The following is a 21,647-nucleotide window of genomic DNA, read 5'->3' as shown; positions in this document are numbered from 1 at the left end:
TCTACAGCGCCTTCGTGAAGCGAAACATGATGTAGTCAACGTAGGCACTTGAGAATTATAGCAGATAATTATATAATGCAACACATTACATTCCCATGTGGCTTTCGATGTAATATTTAATTCCGAATTGTGTGTTTGACAAAATTGAATTCATGATAAGGGCAATTATTTCACTTGTCGCTACCCTCATCTCTCTATCATGCAACACACATACGTAGTGACGTAATGGCGACGAGCTTACAGCTGTATGGGCTGTACGCTGTGATTGTAGCATGTTCTATGTTCTTCAGTTTCATGTCTCGCAGTGCCGCTGCTGCGTGCGGAATCCGCCTGTAACTGTTAGTGATGGTTCGCGTGACAAAGTATCTCTGTAGTGCGAAAAGAGCGCCGTACGCCGTCTGTGGATTGCTATCAACGAGCTAACGGGTGGCGTCTCCGTCGTCGAATTTGGGTGGTGGTGCCAGCTATGCGTCATTTCGACCACTCACTTCAATTTAGCGATACGAGTTTGTTTATATCGTGCAAGACGTGAGAAGAGGACGCCGATAACGCCATGCCCTTCTCCTGGTGTCTCTCAAGATGGAAACTGTGGATACAGTTCGTCGTAGCCCTGGCCTACGGGCTTGTGATCCTTGTTGTGGTTCCACTTATCAGCGTCCAGCTCATGAACAAAGGTGCCAGTGCAGACGTTCAGGCCTGGTTCAGCAGTGGCGTTTTTGTTCTCTTGACTCTTCCCATAACTTTCTGGGAAATAATCCAGCACATACTGAACTACACGAAGCCACACCTTCAGAAGCACATAATTAGGTAGGTGCATATCCCGTTTTCTGTCCGGTGTAACGTGGGCTGCGACATATTCATCGCTTTTTTTACTTTCCTCATTGCATTCTGCCTTAGCAACAAATCTCGCGCAAGGTGTGGCGAAATCAAGTGAACGGTTCGCGTTCGCTAGGCTCTTTGAATATATACAAGAATTGAGATGCCTGCCCTTAAGCGAAACGTTAATTAGCGCTGCATGCTACAACGTACAGAAAATAATAAACTTTTAAAATATTTTATTTGCCAGAGATTAAATTAATAGCAAAACAATTTTGGTAAATTCATATAACTATACAATTGTCTTTTTCGATTGTTCTTGCGATATTTGTACAGATACCCCACTGCTCAAGCCAGTTGTGTCATTTGCATCATTTCACAGGATATTGAACACCTGCTTGTGAGCAAGCACAGCAGATGCACAGGAAAGGAACAAGCGTGGTGTTGAGCGCCTTGTGGGACAACTGTACCAATTATTATACGATTCCAAGAGCATGTGGAATTGAGAAAATGTAAAGAGCATATGTTGTTCGAACAAAGAAGGTTGCAGGAACCACTGTTTCAGCCAGGGGACTTGCAAGCATTATGAAGACTGCTGGTTTGCTGAACAGAACTAATGTGCTGACGTTCGCCTGCAATAGAGGAGGAGGATAAGGTTATGCTCAGTATAAAGCGAAGGGCTTTGGAAAACACAATCTGTAGTAATTTCATCCTACTTTTGGCCAATCTGCTAGAGCAGGTATGAGCCATTCTTGTGGGGTACAATCAAACAAAGGGAGTGATGAGCATTCATGTTATAGCAATTAACAGGTAGGTACATGTACCATTGTTTGCTCTTTCAATATGCTGAAATGAAAAAAACGGAACCCAATACGTACGTCGAACCAATCCAGGGAGCTAACTTTTCTTAAAATACTGCAACTAAGAGGACATAAGATACGGATACATGTATTTAAGTTTTTAAAAAATCCAGCCTGGCTTTCCTTTTTTTCAAGTGGCTGTCAACATTTTAATGCAACATTCTTGTTTTGCCATGCTTCTGTAAAGTGTAGTGAAAACAAACTGCTTATTTGTAAAGGATATGTGGTACAGTGCACCGGGCAGCAAGGGTAATAACAGCGATGGCATTAGCACACACAATGGCTCTGTGAAGCAGTCAGTATTGTTGAAATAGCTATTGTATGGACATTCTCCTATGATTTTTGCCGTCGCCATCATGCGTCAAATATGTATATATATATATATATATATATATATATATATATATATATATAAAAGGAAGATAGAAAAATAAATCGGAAGAAAAAACTCCAAGGCGCCCACCGGAGATTCAAACCAGTGACCCATAGCTCCTCAGTGCGCTGCACCAACCAAGTAGGCCACACCGCTGATACTGTCCATCTCACTAACGGCGAGCTATGAATATACACCATTTACCACTGGCTTACTGTCAATGGACTTAAAAAGAAGCATCTGTAACAAAGCATGTACTTCGTTTGAACAAGCTATTCATGATTTCCCTAATCATTGACCTGTCCGATAGCTTGATCAATAGAGGGGTGGGTTCACTGAAGCACATACAGCTTGATTAAAGGAGCATTCCAAAATGTCTCTGGCTCCACTTTCACTCTGAAGCAACAGGATAAATTGCTGGCATCAAGTCCAGGACTATTCGGGAAGTTCCTAGTCTTGTCATGCCTGTGAATTCGGTTGCCATCGAAATGCGCTCTGCCACTATCACTTTAGGCGGACAAACTCAACTTGCTCGCTGCCCCAGATGAGTTGTGGTGTTGCTTGCACCGTTAATACATGGAGCGGTTTCGTTGTCGCAACACTGTACACCTCGCCATAAACCTTGCAGACTGACGTCATAAACTTCTTACTGCACAACTTTCGTGCTATGTGCCTACTCAATTCGCAACTCCAAAAAACGCTCCATGTGCTGGCAACATTGGTTAAAAAAAAAGTGGCGCTGCTTCAAGGTCAACGCGGCACTTTCGCTTGGCACTGTGCTCAAGTTTCTTGATTGTGGCGTCAGATCGCGTTGCTCTGTCGAAGGTGGTAGGTACTAGCCGCAGACCACGTCATTCTCATCGGCATAAAGGATTTCACTGGTGAAAGAGGAAATAGTTGCACTGTGAATTTACTTCGACGGAAAACCAGTAGCTTGTCGCGTTCCTCGTTGCCAAACTTGGACTTTGTCTCGTGCCAGACTTCACGCAATCAACTATTCAAAACAACACCTGCTGAAATATTGTGGTTACTACATTACTGTCAATTCAAACACAATCAACAGTGTTCACTATATTTTGTATGGTTCCTAAATCTCTTAGCCTTACTTTGTATAACAGCCCGATGTGTTGCTATCGCATTCATTGCTTTGGCCTTGTGCCGAACCTGTGACTTTTTTATGCAACCGGTGAAGGAAGTGATTTCCCATGGTTAAGAAGGCAGTTGTCGTTATTACTAGCATTTGAACTGCCCTATAAATTAGGCTTTCTACAAATAGAAGTGATGAGTCTTCCTTGGTCTTTTTATCGTGCATATATTTAGCTGCTGCATATAATCAACTTTAAATTTGCAATCATTATCATGAAGAAAAAAAATGAATATCTTTTACAAAATGCATTATCAGCCTAAATATACTTTCAGCATCTGTTAGTCTGGCAAATTTTATGCTGTGTGCCTGAAAAACCTGCGAGAATTGGTGCATCGCAAAGAAGCATCCAGATTTTGCCAACGTAGCAAAAATGCAGAGACATCTTGCTTAACCTTGCTTTCTTTATGTTTTATTGATTGATTCGTGGGGTTTAACGTCCCAAAACCACCATATGATTATGAGAGACGCCGTAGTGGAGGACTCCGGAAATTTCGACCACTTGGGGTTCTTTAACATGCACCCAAATCTGAGCACACGGGCCTGCAGCATTTTTGCCTCCATCGAAAATGCAGCCGCCGCAGCCCGGATTCGATCCCGCGACCGGCGGGTCAGCAGCCGTGTACCTTAGCCACTAGGCCACCGCGGCGGGGCTCCTTTATGTTTTATTATGATAGAAAAAAAAGGAACTGCCAGCAGTTACGTGAACTATTTTTATGGCGTGTTTTTTTTTTTCTTGCAGGATCCTATGGATGGTACCAATTTATTCACTCAACTGCGTAAGTACTATTCCTATTGTACTTAAATGTAAGTGACTAGCTGCTCGGTTACTTATCATTCAGTTCCGCTTTGCTTTTTCTCCTGCTGCAGTGGCTTGCCCTCACATGGCCAAAGACTGGGATATACCTTGACACAATTAGAGAGTGCTATGAGGCGTATGTTATATACAACTTCATGGTGTTCCTGTTGAACTTTTTGCACCGAGAGCTGGAGATGGAAATATCTATGGATGAGCACAGGCCATCTGTGAAGCACATTTTTCCACTCTGCTTTCTACGGCCCTGCCCAGGGGGATTGTAAGCCTTCCTTCTAGTGTATTGCATGTATTCTTCTACCATCTGTAAAAAGCAGAGGAATTTCTACTCGGAACTATCTTATTATTAGTGTCTTTAAGCAGATTTGAAAGTGGAATAAGGTTAAGTTATAGGGTCTCAACATCTTGAAACTGCACAGTGGGCCTTATGACATGTGATAGGGAAGAGCTGCATATTTAGCTTATAACACTCTAGGTTCTTAGCTATGCACCAAAAGCACCATACTACGTATATACTATAACTTTGTGCGGTAATTTCAGGTGTGACGAACAAAGTCTCTCAAATAAACTTTGGCACACTAGCACTGATAATATGGAGCACTTTGCCATCGGTACAAACTTCTTTGTTTTAAAAAAAGCTGCTCACTGCTAACATATCAATGTCCGAGCCAGTATGACATCATTGTCCCTCTAAGTGTGATATCAAGTGTTGGAAACAAAAGATTTTGTCTATGGTTCACTGGTTTGTTGCTCAACAACAGCTTTCTATGCATAAAATTATTGTCATCACCACAAAGCATTTCGACTGTACAGAATATCTACCACTGAAAACATTTATCTATTCAAACTGACCCCAGATATATATATATATATATATATATATATATATATATATATATATATATATATATATATGAAATAGATGATCAGAGTTTCTTCCGGCTACCGTAAAAAAAGTTATAAACTTCGAGAATAGTGCAGTATAGGAAACAAAACAATAAAATATTTATTTAATCCTAACAGTTTCGGCTGGTGGACCAGCCTTCTTCGGAGGATGTAAGTGAAATGATACAAGTTCCCATAGCAGAGGGTCACCCTCACAGTTTAAAGACCCTCCAAAAAAAAAGAGACAAACGGGCGGACGAGGTAGCAACAGACAACAAGAAGCAGAAGAAGGAGAGGAACTAGAAAGGAGCGACGGATTACCCGCTCGTTTCCGGCGGCTCTCCGTCGCTCCTTTCTAGTTCCTCTCCTTCTTGTGCTTCTTGTTGTCTGTTGCTACCTCGTCCGCCCGTTTGTCTCTTTTTTTTTTTGGAGGGTCTTTAAACTGTGAGGGTGACCCTCTGCTATGGGAACTTGTATCATTTCACTTACATCCTCCGAAGAAGGCTGGTCCACCAGCCGAAACTGTTAGGATTAAATAAATATTTTATTGTTTTGTTTCCTATACTGCACTATTCTCGAAGTTTATAACTAATATATATATATATATACTGCTCATCAAAATCTAAACAGACCACTGTTTATAGATTCTCTATTTAATGGAGTGCAGCCACAGTGGCTGCACATCTAACCAGAGGCTGCAAGCTACAGGCTGAGATGCTGCAGCAAGTATTGGCGGTTTAAACTGCTATTGTTCATTAGTTCCTGTGCCACCAAGATTATGTGATTTTGATCAGTTCATCAAAGAATGTCTCTGGTCAAGATTTTGTTTTAAAGCTGCTGTAAAAACTGAACCCTATGCTCTTGGTGCACCCTTGTCTGATGTTGCTAGTACGTGCAAATAGGAGGCAGTCTAACTAGTTTGGATACTTAATTATCAATTGTGATGCTTACAGAACAACAAACATTACTTCATACATGTCTGTTCGACCAATGCTTGTGTTATTTCATTTTAGGCGCTTTATAAGTTCCTGTCGACATGGTATTCTTCAATACACCGTAATACGACCAATCACAACAGCGCTGGCCCTGTAAGTTCGCAGTCTTCAAAAATATTTTGACTGATCTTTTAGATGCACTGCACTCTCCTCTAACTTCTTTCTTTCTCAACTTTTTTTTTTCCAGAATTACTGAAATGTTTGGAAAGTATGGAGAAGGAAAGTTTGATCTTGGATATTCGTACCCATATATAGTGGTTATAAACAACATATCGCAGTTTGTAAGTTGAACACATATATCTTTAAACATTGCATTCGTCCTGTGATATGTTAGCGATTCCTTTGAATAACTTGCTGTGTGCATCATCCGCATCCTGTTTTCTCTTGTCTGCTGTTCTTTCTTGGTAATGTGCACTGTATTGTGCTGGTATCATATTTCAACATGTATGCACTGTATTTTTCCCAGGTCGCTATGTACAGCCTAGTCTTGTTTTACAAGGCCTACCGCACTGAACTGACACCGATGTCCCCAATACCGAAATTCCTGTGCATCAAAGCTGTAGTGTTTTTTTCTTTCTTGTAAGTAACATTTTGTCATACTAAAATATATTTTTGTGTAATAAAGCTCATTAATTCTGTAGCAATACTTGGAATGGTTAATGATACCTGTCGTGTACAACAGGGAGCAAGATGAGTCTGTACACGCAGCTGCAAGGTTTCATTTCGTCCTCTTTATTTTCTTCAGATATTGCACAATTACTACAAAAAATAGCATCCCCTATATTTTTCTTTGATGTCTTGTCCAAGTTCTAAATATCCATAATGATCGTTCTGCCGACAAAGTCAGTGTAAAGTGATTGTGGCTTATGTGCAAGTGTAGAAAGAAATGTTGAGATCATTTGGAATTCAACGATGTGTATGGGTAACATGTTCTAGTACTTCCAAAGCCCAGGTATAAAAATAATTATTAGGTATGCTTGAATGAAAAGCCCTTGACTTTTCAGGCATGGAGGAAGCTTTTATATTGTTTGGTAGGCAGTAAAATATATGAGTATGTTTCTGTATGTTTAATTCCTTACTGTGCAATAAATAAAAACGATCCAGTCTCTCTTGGTAACGCCTTAATTGCATGGCTTTCGAGTGTGTGAATTGAAAGTTAAATAGCATAAAATGCTCAAAATACAGTGCGAGCTTGCACTAAACTGACCAGGTTGCCATTGTGTTTTCATTTTCTTGTGTTTTTTTTGCTTCACTACATGCTTCAGTGCAGAAATAGCAACTCGCCAGTTAGATTAGCCTTGCCAAAGTCTTTCTTGCATCTCCAATTTATCTCTCTTTTTTTCACAAACAGGCGCTCAGCTCTAAAGCATTTTTTAAATAGTGTATGACTATGAATAAAAACAGTGCTTTAATTTTTCAGCCAATCGGTGATCATCTCACTGTTGATATACACGGGCTTGGTGTCCCCCTCTTTCTTCAGCGAGAAAGGAACTGCAGGCGACGTGAACAGAGGTCTTCAAGTAAGTACTGTTCCTTTTACCTAGGTAGGTAGATACGTAGAGCAGTATTTCTTGCCCTTTGCTGTGGTAAAAATTCAAATTTAGTTACCATCTATGTCATGACAAAAATAAAAATGGAAGCCCTTGCAAGCCAGCCCTTTGGGCTCATTCATACATGTGGCTCCAGCTGTAACGCTAAGTCAGTTTCTGAAATTTCAAAGCTAAAACTAATGTAGCCCCAAATCATATGTGTTCTTAACTGTGTTAAAATGAAAAAAAAATACAGCATGTCTCCTGTTGCTTTGCGGTCGGGAGGATAACAGTGTTCCTACTACCATGCAGCAAGATTTAAAAAAAGGAAGGCTGGTGTCACTAGTAGTATCGGTGTCAAATGAAACCCGAACAGCGGCAAGTACTCATTAATGGTATGGCGTGCACTGAACCATCATGCAAACTTGCAGCTGTTCGGGTTTCATTTGACGCTGATAGTGCATATTGTGTCAGTAGACTAGAGTAGCCACTAGTAATATTTTTCATTAATAAGGTAAATCAGAGAGTTATAATTACATTTGTAACTCAATAAGTGCCAACGTAATTATCAAAATGTCAATGAAGCATATGTTGGCATGTTGGAATGGCATCTAATTGCATTGTTTTTAACAACATAGTGATTTCGCTCGGATTTCTCTAGTTAATAAATAAGACCATAAAATCTGAAAAATGGCTCATAACTAAATGGCAGCACACATAAAACAACAGCACTGTCAAACAGGTGCATTGTGAGGTGGCCAGTATCAAGAAAAAATGCAGAAAGAAAAATTGTGGATCACCTTATCTTCCACTTTCTGGCCGAAACAACGCAAGGCTTTGGTAGTGAAGAGTCGGTCGTAGTCATAACAGTGCTTTGGACACATTATGAATAAAAAGTTGGCCATGAGACATAGATAATAATAGTGGAGTACAGTCGTGTAGAAGGAATCTCTGCATATTTGCAACGCATGTTGTTGGCCCTCATTCTGTACACTTGCAAAGTACGGAATGCTATCTCTGAGAATGGACAACATGCGAGGCTGTTACCGTATTTACTCGCATATTCCTCGCACTTTTTTCGGCGGAAAACCGATGCAAATTTGGGGGGTGCGAGAATTGCGCGGAGAAAACTTTCCACGAAAACGTACAGAGCGAAAAAGAAAAGTGGCCGCAAATCGGGACTCTCACACCAGCTACTAACAGCAACCTTTGAGAAGTACAAATTAAAATTTACCTCAAGAATAAAAGCAGAGGTTCAACACAAGGCAAGATTTATTTGAGATACAAAATGTGCAAGAAAATAGTCGAGAATTAGAATACCCTACGCAAAGCTTGTGGGCGTTGCGGTAGCATTCGTCACTCAACCGTAGCCCTCAAAAGGTAAGCGTAGGATGTCAGTACTGGGCTGATGGCTATTTAACAGAATTGTCCCCAGATTCCATCTGAAGAAATAAAGTGTACCATCAATCCCAGGCCCAACGTCTTGGTGGCTTTCAGCTGCCGTAATCAATAGCAAACACAAAGCTCGTCGACTCCAAAGAGCCTACCGACAGCCTTGTTGCCGTTGTTTAGTGCATGATCAATCACTTTCAACTTTAAAGCAGCCGTGTAGCTTCAGTATCGCCCCATAACAACACAACATACAAAACAGGCCGTAACATGCACTTGCCGCTTTGGCTTGGTTTGGATTGGATTGAATCTACGTGCAATAATAGTACGATTGATGCTTAAGAGATGGCAACAGATGGCGCGTGCTATCATCATCAACGGCTGGAACGAGCAGACGACTTTATTGCGGCAATTTCCGAGGGTGCAATAATTACTCGAGGAAAAAAAATCGTAGTTTTGTTGAGCAATGTGGGGGTGCGAGAAATATGTGAGTGTGAGGATTACGCGAGTAAATACGGTACTTGCAGTAAGGTTCTTTGAGGGTGCTTCTTTCTTTTGCGTGTGGTAACATGGCGACGTGGTATTTTTAACACTGTGCAGACTTTATTAATCAGCTGGAAAAAATGAGCATGCAATTTAGTATGTTGTTCAAAATAAAATAGTGCAGATGGATGTTATTTGTACAAGCCAACATATGCCTCATTGGCATTTTGGTTATTAGGTGAGCACTTGTAGCATCATAAAGATAATTATGTCTAATTATCGTATTTACTCGGATCTAGGCCGACTGCGATTCCAAGCTGACACCACAAGAGTTCGAAGCCTGGGAAAAAGACTTACCTTGAATGTAGACCGAACGAAACAGCGAAGAAAACATTAGAAAACATTTATTGAATGTGAAGATTGAACAGAGCAGTTGGTTCATGATGCGAATAACTCGAGAAACCTATACAGCTGCTAGTCCTGTTGCGCATGTTTCTTTGTCATTTTTTTCGCACTGCTTCTAGCATCATCAACATGCCACGCTCATTTTGAGTCATCGTCGCTGCTTTTTTTGTCACTGACTTTTTTCTCGCTGTCTTCAAACAGTGCACAATTCTCAATGACATCAAGCACATAGGATATGCCGCACTTTTTAAAAGAGCCCGCAATCGAAGTTCACGGTTTGTCGTCCCATGCTGCAGCCCCCCCCACCTAGCAATGCACATTTTCTTTCATACACTCCAAAGTCCCGCTCGGTTTGAACATTGGACAATGACTTCCCGGCTTGGCCAACTTTCCGTTTATAAGCGGCACCATAACAACACAGCCTGTTTAGCACCATTGAGGTATGCCACGCACAGACCACTCAAAGTGTGACTCGAAATGACAAACGGCCCGTCTCAACACTCATCACAAAAATCAAAATGGCAGCTTCACGCGTCTAAACACGGAGGAAGGAAAAAGGTAAGGAGAGGGCATGCCCAGCCGGCGCAGGGCGTAAAAAATGTGGCGGAAATGACATCATGGCGGCCATATTCAGTAGGCGCAATGGCGGCGTTGTTATGGTTACGTGTTGCGCAGTGAAGCTGGTCTAGCAGTGAGCGGCCGCGGCTGGCGGCGGAATGTGTGCCTCCCCAGGTCTCGTGCTGAGCCGTGGCGGACAATATCTGTGCTCTGCGCCGCGTTATTGGTTACGCAATGTTCGTCTGGCTGTTACATTACTCTTAGCAACGTTTACAAATCTATTTGTCCATCACGGGGTTTCAACAGTGCGTAGAACAAGTGCATATCCATGTGTCGTTGGGCACCATGACACATGACACATGACCAGCGAAATGGCGTTGGGCACCATGACGAAGCTGAATGACGACGAACGCCTTGCAGGTCAGTGACGGTTGAGCAGTGCTCCTGCTTGTGACAACGGACGACGCTGTTGAGCCCAGCAAGACGCCGTGAGGACCATGTGCACATACGTAGTTTCGTGTTGTGTGTGTACAGTAACAACTTGCATGTGCGTATTAAAACACCTTTTCTGTTCCGCTTGGTACACTCTCCACCAGCATTGCATGTAATCTCAACGTAACAGCAACCACGTTCAACTGTCACTAGCACCGTGCTCAAAGTCACCACGGTCGCAGAATGCTGACGCAGGTGAGTTTCACGCGGAACACGGACACAGTGGCAGGACGCTGCGTCAGTCGCGTGGCGGAATGCAACCGTAGAAGGCGCACGACCGATCGTGTTGTCTGTACAGTTGCTCAACTAATGACGTGAAAGCACTCGGCGTTGTCAGTGCATCTAGCGCGCGTTCTTTCGTAGTTGCTTCGTTGTCAGCGAGCTGTTACTCTTTGTTATTACTCGGACGAAGCGATTTCGCTGAAGGTGTCCCACTGGCTCTGAGTGATGAGCCCGGTTCCATTAGTTTCGGATCGTCACGACACACGCGCTGCGCAGCCCACGTGCTTTCTGAGCCGGAGAGGGAGTCGCGCCTTCTGCTTCGCATTCATAAGTAAACAAGAGAGGAGAATTTGCCTACTCAATATGGCCGACTTCCGGCTTCATCGCGGCTTCACAACGAGTGACGTCAGGGCCTCTCCTTACCTTTTCCTTCCTCCGTGCGTCTAAATGATGTGTTGGCTTGGCTTCTAATGGCTATAATACCGTCTAGGTGGCACTAGTTGTGCACCACTTTTCTCAATGAGAAATGGCGCACTTTTCACAATCGATTGTAAGGCGACCCTGGTGTTTGATGCAGAGAAATTTGAAAGAAAAAAAAAATGATTGGCCTGGATTCAAGTAAATACAGTAATCGAACCACATTAACCAAAAATGAGCAGTGGCTACTACAGCGTACTGGGAACAATATGCATTAGGTTTGCTTCGCATGACATCATTCCTTCTTTTTAAAATGCTGCTGCATGATACACACACATACTACGCGAACTTTGCATTATGGAAGTTGATTTACAAGTAATGTTTGTTGTCTCTTTTAGCCCAGTGTTGACTGATATGAATGCACCATGGCGTGATGTTATGTTTGTTGTCTATGTTCGATAGTATCTGTTCCTCTAACAGATGACTATGCTATCATTTTAATTCGGCCCATTATTTGCATTATTAACAGTTTTGCCCGTCATCCAGTGTCACACTTATTTCTAGTGCATCAATTTCGTTACTGCCGTCTTATCCTGTAGAACAGCTTCTTTATTAAGTGAGGTGTTTTATTGATAGGGGCACGTTGTTGCTATTAACCTACAGGAGAGCCCTGAACTGGGCTTATTGGTGAATAATTAAACAGAATAAAATAGAAAAACAATACAGTCGCTGTGTCTGTCATGTTTACTGCTTCCAATTATTTTGCTGTTTGTTGCACTTCATTGATACATGTACTGTCGCCACATAGTCATGAGAGTGGCGATGATCTTGGCCATGATACTGTGATGTTCTATGTGGCTTCAATGTGCAGGCAATTTTCGGACCACTCTTTTTGGCAAAATGTGTACGGTAGAATCTAGTGAATCGCTAGGAGTAAAATAGTGAAAATTACTGATGATGCATGTGGTGCACCTTTCAGAGCTGGTGAGAGCTGCCATAAAGAATAACGAACTCATTTTGTTTCGCATCTCTCTTTAGGACTTCCTGATCTGCATAGAGATGTTTGTGGCCGCGGTTGCCCACTACTTTGCCTTCTCGCACGTCCCATACGTGGACCCGCACGCACGGCCCATCCCTTGCTGCCTGTCGTTCATGGCCATGTGGGACGTGTCCGACGTGACGCAGGACGTGTCTGACCATATAAGACATGTCGGTAAGGCAGGCTACTCCCTGCTGCCTCTCATTCATGGCCGCGCGGGACATCTGACCTGACGCAGGATGTATGAAAGGCCGTGCTAGCCATGGCGGTAAGGCAGGCCACTGTGTGCTTTGCTCTAGCTAGGATTGGGGCATGTGACACACCATGGGCCTCAGGCTAAGGCTTTCCTGTCCCTCCCCTTTCTCACTTCCCTCGTGGACTTGCCTTTGTGGTCCCTGCTCTGACGAAACTCAAATGCAAATACCAGCTTCATTATGAAAAATAACTTCACAGCTGTGTTGGCTTGATCCAAGTTAAACGCATGCTGCTCTTGCGGAAACTCTGCAGTAGAATTGTCAATGACACCACCATATCCTTGTCTGTCATTCACGTGTTACACAGTAAACGTAAGTTTACAGTACAATAGTAGAAACTCCAGCATAAATGTGTAACTGAAGAATGGCTAAATACAGACATGCAAAAGCATCTCTGAGCTTAAACTGTGATGAGATTACTTGTAAATTTTGTTTATAGGTGAATATTTATGGTAGACTCTCGTAACAGGTGTTCAGTTTACTTAGACAGTAAGGGGGGGGGGGGGCAGAATTCAAGTATGAAACAAATCATATTTGAAGCAGTTGCTCCATTTATGTAGCAGTTTCATTTCTAAAGTGATTTTCATTTATTGAAAATTAACTGTGTCCTTTGTGCCAATTAGTCATGTAGCATTAAAAAAAATGGTAATGGAACAGTTTAAAAATGACGCTATAGCTCTTATCACTAAATCACAGTTCATTTCTTGAACATACAACTAAGAACTAAATCACAGTTTAGTTCTTGAACATACAACATTTTATTGTGCATGATACAAGGTTGCTGTAGCTCAAGGATCAAGTAAGCTTCGCTTGTGCAGGTCTCATGTAGGGAGAAAAAGTTCGCGAGTTCAGAAAGCTTCACTGGGAATTTAGGTCCTGTTTAATTTAGATTTCCAACTTCATTAACAAATTAAAGATGCCAGATCGAAGTAGTTTCTATGATATTTTTTAGTGTCTCCTGAAATGTGATTATTTGAAGTAAAAAAAGAAAAGGCAAGCTTGTGATATGGTTGTGACGCAATGCATGGTCAGGACTATTATTTCGGGAATTATGAGCATAGATATTTAACTACAATTAGTGGTTTCTGAAAGCTCTCAATATATGTAAATTAGGTGCAGAATGAATATTATAATTACACGCAAAAATTTTCTTCTGGGCTTTGGAGGAGGAGGAGGAGGAAGGGAAGAAATGAAAGGCAGGGAGGTCAACCAGACGCACGTCCGGTTTGCTACCCTGCACTGGGGGAAGGGGTGAGGGGATTAAAGGAGAAGAGAGAGAGAAGTGAAGGGCAACGTGTGTGTAGATGTGACCTTGTCCATTGCACGCTTATAAGCGGGCGCGTAGTCCGGTCGTCTTTAAAAAAATTAGCAGTGCTCGCGTCGCTTTGCCGGCCTGCGACGCGTACAGCCATGAACCAAGGATCTTCTCTTCGGAGAAAGGTCTACTGTCAAGGGTCTCTAACGTTTCGCGTAGCAAGTTGTGTTCGCTCGAAAAACGTTCACATGAACACAGTAGATGTTCTATTGTCTCGTCAGTGTCACACGATTCACATTGGGAGTTATCCGTCATTCCTATGCGAAAGGAGTACGCCTTTGTAAAAGCTACTCCTAACCACAGGCGGCACAGTAAAGTTGCATCCTGGCGGGAGAGGTCCGATAGAACTTGAAGCTTTCTCGATGGGTCCAATTTGTGTAGGCGGCGGTTCCTGACACTGGGGTCACTCAGCCAAGTTTCAGACATGGTGTTAGTGAACGAGTGAAGGCCCCTTGCAGCGTCGGTTCTCGACAATGGAATCGGGGTTGTCTGGGCGTCCGCGTGGGCGGATCGGGCAGCATTATCAGCAAGGTCATTACCGACAATACCACAATGTCCCGGTAACCACTGGAACACTACGTCATGTCCTTTCGATAAAACTTCGTGAATCACTTCTCTGATTTCATTCACTAGTTGTTGATGCTCCCTTTGTCGTAAATCTGATTGCAAGCTCTGAAGGGATGCCTTGGAGTCGCAGAACACAGCCCATTTTTGAGGTCGGGCTTCCGCGATATAAGGTATAGCAGCAAGTAAGGCGGCAAGCTCCGCTGCTGTGGATGTTGTCCTATGCGACAGTTTGAGCTTTATAGTGACCTGGTACGCCGGGATGACAACAGCACCTGTGGAGCTGTCAGCCGAGACCGATCCATCGGTGTAAATGTGGGTCCTCTGGCCGTATTTTTCGTTGAGTAGCGACAATGTCACCTGTCGTAGGACCACTGTTGAATGACGGCTCTTGTTCGTTATTCCTGGAATAGTGAGGCACACCTCTGGTTGTTGTAGGCACCACGTAGGTGACGGTGGTCTTGTTGCTGGAGTGAAGCCGAAAGGAAGGCATTCTCTATGGGCAGAAATAATCTTTGAAAACATCGCTTGTGGTCTTTGAAGTGGCAACACTGCAACATGGTGACCAGGAACTCGGCAGAGGTGTCTTATGTGGGCTCTCAAATTGTCAGTGGTGATGTATGTTTGAAGTGGATGCTCTCTTGCGATCATAATTGCCCCGTAGGTTGAGGTGCATCGCGGCAATCCTAAGCACACGCGTAGTGCTTGTCCTTGCAGACTTTCGAGGGTGCGGATGTTCGTCTTGCACGTACTTGCCAGCAACAGCTATGGAAATCATTGTATCGTGAGTGGGACAACCGTAGATTCGAGTTGGAGATAATATTCTGAACACCTCTTAGTTATTTAGACAATCACAGTTAATGATAGTACTAATTGCACTTTACACCTTCACAAGTTTTTTTGCATTTCTGTGTGTAAATGCTAGCTCGCATATGTTACTGAAGCTGTGAAGTGAAAGACTACTTCAGGCAGCATATATTCAACTAGTATGCCACCCCATCGACATTGTGAGCAGGGTTAACACACAGTATCTGTAGTCTTTGCTAACATCAGTGCCTCCCCACTGACTTTCATAAACCGCTGTGCTGTCAGCATACCTGGTATAATTCGTGCCTCAGAAGAATTGTTTCTTTCACTTTGTTTCTTTTTAAACGGCGATCAAGACCGTGCGCAACATTGCTGATTTGTCACAAGGAATCAATTTTGTGACAATAAAAAGGAAAGAAGAAAATATTATAGGTTCTTGCTATGATCCTGAAACATAATGATTTCATTGACTGGGCTAAAAATGTCCAAGTGTGCTTTCTTCAAATTCCATGGTTCAGTATCTGAAAGCTGGTTGATTTACAGGCATCACACAAGTGCAAATAATTTCATTTCATTAACAAACTTGCTGGCAGAGACCCTGACACTATCAAAAAAAAGAGGGGGAGGAAGGTACAAACACTTACACCACTATTGAAACTGGATTATGAGAAGTCATTAGTCGTGCCTACCGTAATTACTCGAATCTAACGCGCACCTTTTTTCCGGTTAAGCGAATTCATAAATCGCATGCGCGTTAGAATCGAGTACGAAAAAAAAAAAAATACGGTCATTCTATTGTCATTGGCATTTCCAAAATGGCCGCCCCCTACGTGCGTCGGCATGGCGCGTCGGCCATTTCTGCCTATGTGTGTCCCATGTGCGGCACTTCGTACGTGTGCTGAGGAGTTCGTCACCTTGTAGTGCATTAGCATCGACGGCATGGAAGGGCCGACTCCAAAACTCGAGTGCACCACGATGCCGCTTTTAAAAGAAAAGTCATCGCACGTGCAGGAACGGACGGAAATCGGGCCACATCGCGGTCGTTCGGAGTTCCCGAAACGTGCGTGCAGGACTGGCAGAAACAAAAGCAGAAGATTGTTGACAGCAAAGCTTCACGCAAAGGCTTCAGTGGACCACAGCAGGGTCGGTTTCCGCAAATTGAAGAGCTGCTCGGCGAGTATGTGCTTGAGCAGCGAGCGGCACAGCGGCCCGTGACGACAGAACTGCTCCAAGTGTGGGCTATGCAATTAGCTTTAGAAAAAGGTCTAATGCAAAGCCAGATTAAAGCGAGCAGGTGCTGGCTAACGAGCTTAATGAAGAGGAAAGGCTTTTCCCTCCGCAGGTGAACGGGCATATGCGAAAAGTTTTGCGGAGGAGTACGATGAAAAGCTTCACAGTTTTCACAGGTTCGTCCTAAACTTGCGGCACAACAACGGCTACCTGCTTGGGCAAATCGGGAATGCCGATCAGACGCCTCTTTACTTCGACATGCCTGGCACCACAACCCTCGAGAAGAAGGGGGCGAAGCAAGTTCGCGTGCTGACATCGGTCCACGGTAAAACTACAGTGACGGCAATGCTCTGTTACACGTCAGATGGGCACAAGCTTCCCCCCGTACCTCATATTTAAATGGAAGACGCTCCCGAAAGGAGTCGTTTTTTCGCGTGGTGTGATCATGCGGGTTGGCGAGAAAAACAGGTGCGCGTTGCAATCGATGTCTTACCTTTTTTTTTTTCGTTGTGGAAATCGGGTGCAGGTTACCGAGGGCGCGGTAGAATCGAGTAAATATGGTAGTCTCCAGGACTGCTTTCACTATCCGAAGCAATTTCTCTGTTTGAAGTCCAGCCTGCTGTCTCAAGCCAACATTTTTGGCTTTGAGCTTTTACAGTCCACTGTAGTAGTAACCTCTCCCATAAGTGATAAAAATTAATTGGGGGCATTTTTGTCATTCAAAAATCACTACATAATTATAAGTTACCTTTTAGTCAAGGGCTCTAAAAGTTTCAACTACCAGGGATTCTTTACTGTGCACCTAGATCTTAATTGCATGGCCCTCAAGCTTTTTCACATAGGTACATTGAAAATGTGGCCGCCACAGCCAAAATTTAATCCCACGGCTTGTGGGTCAGCAGTCAAGCACCACAGCCACTAGACCACCCTGGCAGTTCTCCCATGAGTTAACGACACCAGACAACATTATAAGGTGGCATAATATGTACCAAAAGGTGCTTCTATAGGTAGCCACTATGCATAGCCACGATGCAACGATATTTAAGCGAAAATATGAAGGAGGCTGATACTAAATCAAATAGGATAGTGTGTAATAGCAATTAATAATTGTGTGAACATAAAGAAATTCAGATTTAATTATATTAATACATGAGATGACACTTGAAATATTAATGAAGTGGTTGGTTTCTCTGTTTCTAAGCATGCATTAACTTCCTCTCCTTCTTCTGCCAGTTGTACCTCATTTTTGTACAATGTCATAGCTCTTGGGTTCTCTCAGATCACTTTGTCAATTGATTTTCCTTTCATCAGTTTCTCTATGTTCATGTCTTACTCGACATTACCTTACCATCACAGTATAGGCAGTGGTACTTTCTTTCTTTTTTTAGCGTAAGTTTGTTGGTCGTGGCCACTTTGCGTATTGGCCATGACCGTTTGGTGTCAGCTTGTAAGTAGCTTCAGCTTCGCAACTAACATAAAAAAAAATGTACCTAAATGAAACATTGCATGAAGGCAAAAAATAAATCTAATTCAGTGAACATAGCCTTTTGTTCTCCTCAAGTTGGTTGGAGCCGAATCAAGGATGCAAAAAAGGAACAGGGCTTCATCTTGTCTTATCTCTCACCAACTGACCTATCACTAACTTTTTTCTGCTCATAGACAAGTATAATTGTCATGATATTTTTTTATTGAACTAATGACGCTGATCATACTCATTGTCAGCAAAAACTGGTCCCACATAGAACCAATAACCATTGTGCCCATTATAATAGTATTTCTTGATGTTGGTGGCTACATTGTGTGCCATTCGTGACTCGGCTTTCATTTTATTGCTACGTGGTGAAGCCACCTTGGGCTATCTTTTTTACATAAATTAGTGAAATAACGGATCCCCATTCATTTGAAATAATGGTGCTGTTTTATTTTTGAAAGAAGCTCCGCAACTTAAGTGGAAAAAAAAGTTTCCGTGAATTTGGTACAATTTCTGCAATTTTCATGGTCGGGAAAACGCTAAGCAAGGCAGCACACCTTCTGGTAAATAGCTGCAGTTAACCAGCAACAGTTTGTGGCTCTTCATTACAAGTGATGCAAAGAGTTCTTGTGGAAAGACCTATGTGAGGCGATGGTCTCCCATAATTAAGATCACTTTCAAAGTCTACAAGTGAAATGTCTTTAAAATTCCATTAAACTGCAGCACAATTCCAAGTCCATGCTGTGTAAAAGCGGCACCATTCTGCCAGGCTTCAAGCTTCGGTTTTGTTTTTAGCAAATTTGATAGAAGTGTAGCCGTTGCTAACATTTCTGCCTCCTCGTCGACTTCCATAAACCACTTTGTTAGCATCATACCAGGTACCTTATGTCTATAGATGATGATGATGATGCTCCTTGAAATATTGGCACTTACCCACTCAGAGGGATCGGCCAAGAGTCTATAGGAGCATTATCTTAGCTTTATAGTGTTTATATTTTTTCTTAAGATAGTAATGAAAATATTGTCAAATTTTATTACTGATATTTCACCAAAAAGAAGTTTCTTTGTTGACAAAAGAAAAAAAAATGATGGTACTTTTGCAACGATCTTGATATGTAATGATTTCATTGACTTATGATTGACTAGGCTAGATTACAATTTAAGTGCAGTATAGTTTGGTGTACAAGCAGTGTCAAAATGGCAACACTTTGCCAGGCTTCGAGTTTCAGACTTGTTACAGAACAAAGTGAACAGGTGTGGGATAACCGCAATAATGAAAGGATCTTGTTTTGACATTTCTTTTGGTTGAAAAATGCTGCGAGTGTGTTTTGTAGCATGTATGTGGAGCCCGTTCTGTCAACTTTTGTGCATTTGTTGTTTATTTCTTTGATGTAGCAAAAGTGTAAATGTCTGATCACCAGCTCCTGATAGTGCTTTGATCAGCAGTATTGTGCAAATGAAGCTATTAAACCACAAGTTCTTGCATGTGACTAAACACTACTATCCATATTTACACTAAATGGCCACTATTGTCAAAGCTATCTCTCACATGGTACCAAGGGGTAAAATGAGCCAAAGTTAATTTTTCAACGAGTGAGACTGCTGAGCTTCAGTGACTGCGCATCTTCATATCGTATGCTTGTTTCTTTTGTGATGTCCAAAACTCAAGGCACGTACAATATAAGGGAAGGAAGAAAACACCTAGAAAGATGGCCTTCAAAGGTCGTTCTGGGAGGTACAATAACTAAATTCACCCGTGAAGGTATGCAGCCAGCTTGTATTGCACAGAGCAGCTTTTGTTAAGTTTTCTACGGTGCTTGATTCTGTTTCTTTATTAAAAAAAATGAAATATGTGCTGGCTTTTTAGTTTATGAACTGGCTCTAAGAATTACATATGACCTCCAGGCATGATATTGTTCCATGCTCTGTCCACGATGTTCGCAGTTTTGTGGGTCTGTGCTTCTACTTTTGCTGATTCATAAGTAACTTTGTGGCTTTCATGTAACCCCTCACTGACCTTCTCAAACAAGGCGTCTCGCTTAGTTGGGCACATTATTTTGTAGAGATCAAATTGCAGTTTTTTTGTGGCCAATTTTTTTAACATGTTATTTGGTACATCTTTTTTCGAAATATTTCATACACATCTGTAAAAGCGAAATGTAGGTTCACGCAACTGGTTGGTTTCACTGCACTGTTTGTGGTGTCTTCCAGGCAACACTGTAAAGAATACAGTTCAACGCAGGCCAGACTACTTCAGCGAGCGGAAGCTTCTCTTGGGAAGCTTTTCAGACGACGCCTGCATTCCAGTGAATGAGCCTGGCGACTTCCTGAATGACAGGCCATCTCGAAGTGGGTATCTGAGCATTGCAGGCAGCTCTACAAATGCGCACCTGACCTAGGTGCCCCTTTTGCTAAAATCTAAGTTTAGTTATTGTGTAAGGACGGATTTGTCAGCTTCCTGCCATTACCCTGATGATCATGCTTACAATGTCTGAGGGGATTGTGATATTGGTCGCACTGTCGGAGTTGCCCCTCCTTTCCCCCTTTTTTTTTTTCTGGCAAGCCTACCCACCATTTGAGCAAACTGCATTACTTAGCTGCCATCTTTTGCCGTGCAGATTTGGCCCTTAGCATGACCGTAGCTTTAATTTCTTTTTTTATTTGCGATTGTCATTCTATAGAATTTTTTTGTAAGTACGAGTTGTGCAGCTTAATTTTGACTATTTCTTCGTTTCTGTTCACCTATTATTGCACACCTATTGTACATACTATTTGCAGGTTTCTCTAAACAATTCTAAAGTGATTGTATGTGTGCAAGTGGAAGTGATAATATACATTTTATCGTGCATCACACCAAAGCTTTTTTTTTGTGAACTACTAGTGACATGAATACTGGTACACCATGTGCATGCTGTTATTTTTACCATTGTAAGTTCATGTGACAATGCACCCTGCATGATTAGAATCGGCTGGCTTTAGCTGTATTTCAAATGAACTTATATAGTGCTGAACGTATACAACGGGCTTGGTTTTGTTTCGCTAAGTGATAGGTGTTATGTTTTACTGTTATATATTTTAGCAGACTTTTAGTTCGAAAAATTATCCAAGCCAATACGATCTGCACTGTTAGCACATTTTTTGCAATTATAAAAGCTTCACTTTGTAATGTAATCTGTTATTTTACTGCTGGCATCTCTAGTCATTCCAAAATGACCGTGACGCTGTATGGCATTACTGTTCTAAACATTTGTACTACAAGGAGTGCCTTATTCAGACACTTGGGTGAATGTTTGTCAGGTAATCATTTTCTCAATGCGAAAAATAAATTTATTCAACAATTGTAGTATAGGTCTCTTCATCTATTTATGGAATATATGGGTGTCCAACATTTTTTTACATGAGGTTGCAGAGTTTTCTGTGTGCTGTGTACACTGTATTCGGGAACTGCTGCCTATTTTTCACTTAAAAGGATGGACAACTACCCAGAACATGAATTCAGATTGCTCCACTAATGGAAAGATTGTCCATAGCATTGACTGAAACCAACCCCCCTTTTTTTTGTCAGAAATAGATTTATATTTTTAT

The 21,647-nt window shown here is 42.2% G+C and overlaps 1 protein-coding gene across 2 annotated transcripts; it reads left to right on the top strand.

Annotated features, from left to right (window-relative positions):
• Window positions 1-209: 209 nt before the first annotated feature.
• On the top strand, window positions 210-21,405 carry LOC119170242 (transmembrane protein 184C). Of its 2 annotated transcripts, none has more exons than XM_037421352.2 (9): window positions 210-807; window positions 3,936-3,972; window positions 4,064-4,269; window positions 5,906-5,980; window positions 6,075-6,168; window positions 6,354-6,466; window positions 7,308-7,407; window positions 12,421-12,689; window positions 20,274-21,405. In XM_037421352.2, exons 1-8 carry the CDS (start codon window positions 554-556, stop codon window positions 12,652-12,654), a joined length of 1,113 nt encoding a protein of 370 aa, XP_037277249.2. In that variant the 5' UTR covers window positions 210-553; the 3' UTR covers window positions 12,655-12,689; window positions 20,274-21,405. The 2 variants fall into 2 exon arrangements, with proteins under 2 accessions (XP_037277249.2, XP_037277248.2); XM_037421351.2 differs by having other exon boundaries at window positions 211-807; window positions 12,421-12,595.
• Window positions 21,406-21,647: the final 242 nt, after the last annotated feature.

The sequence above is a fragment of the Rhipicephalus microplus genome, chromosome 2 (genome assembly GCF_043290135.1).
Source record: "Rhipicephalus microplus isolate Deutch F79 chromosome 2, USDA_Rmic, whole genome shotgun sequence".
NCBI classification, from domain to species: domain Eukaryota; kingdom Metazoa; phylum Arthropoda; class Arachnida; order Ixodida; family Ixodidae; genus Rhipicephalus; species Rhipicephalus microplus.
Note: the sequence above shows the minus strand (reverse complement) of the source record. Positions and strands in the feature narration are given on the sequence as shown.

What these genes read in the sequence shown, in the direction of transcription:
- LOC119170242 (XM_037421351.2), top strand. Translation starts at nt 554, where the DNA reads ATGCCCTTCTCCTGGTGTCTCTCAAGATGGAAACTGTGGATACAGTTC. An exon ending in CAATTTATTCACTCAACTGC is followed by an intron (nt 3,973 to 4,063) that starts GTAAGTACTATT and finishes CTCCTGCTGCAG; the next exon opens with TGGCTTGCCCTCACATGGCC. An exon ending in GTAGTGTTTTTTTCTTTCTT is followed by an intron (nt 6,467 to 7,307) that starts GTAAGTAACATT and finishes TTAATTTTTCAG; the next exon opens with CCAATCGGTGATCATCTCAC.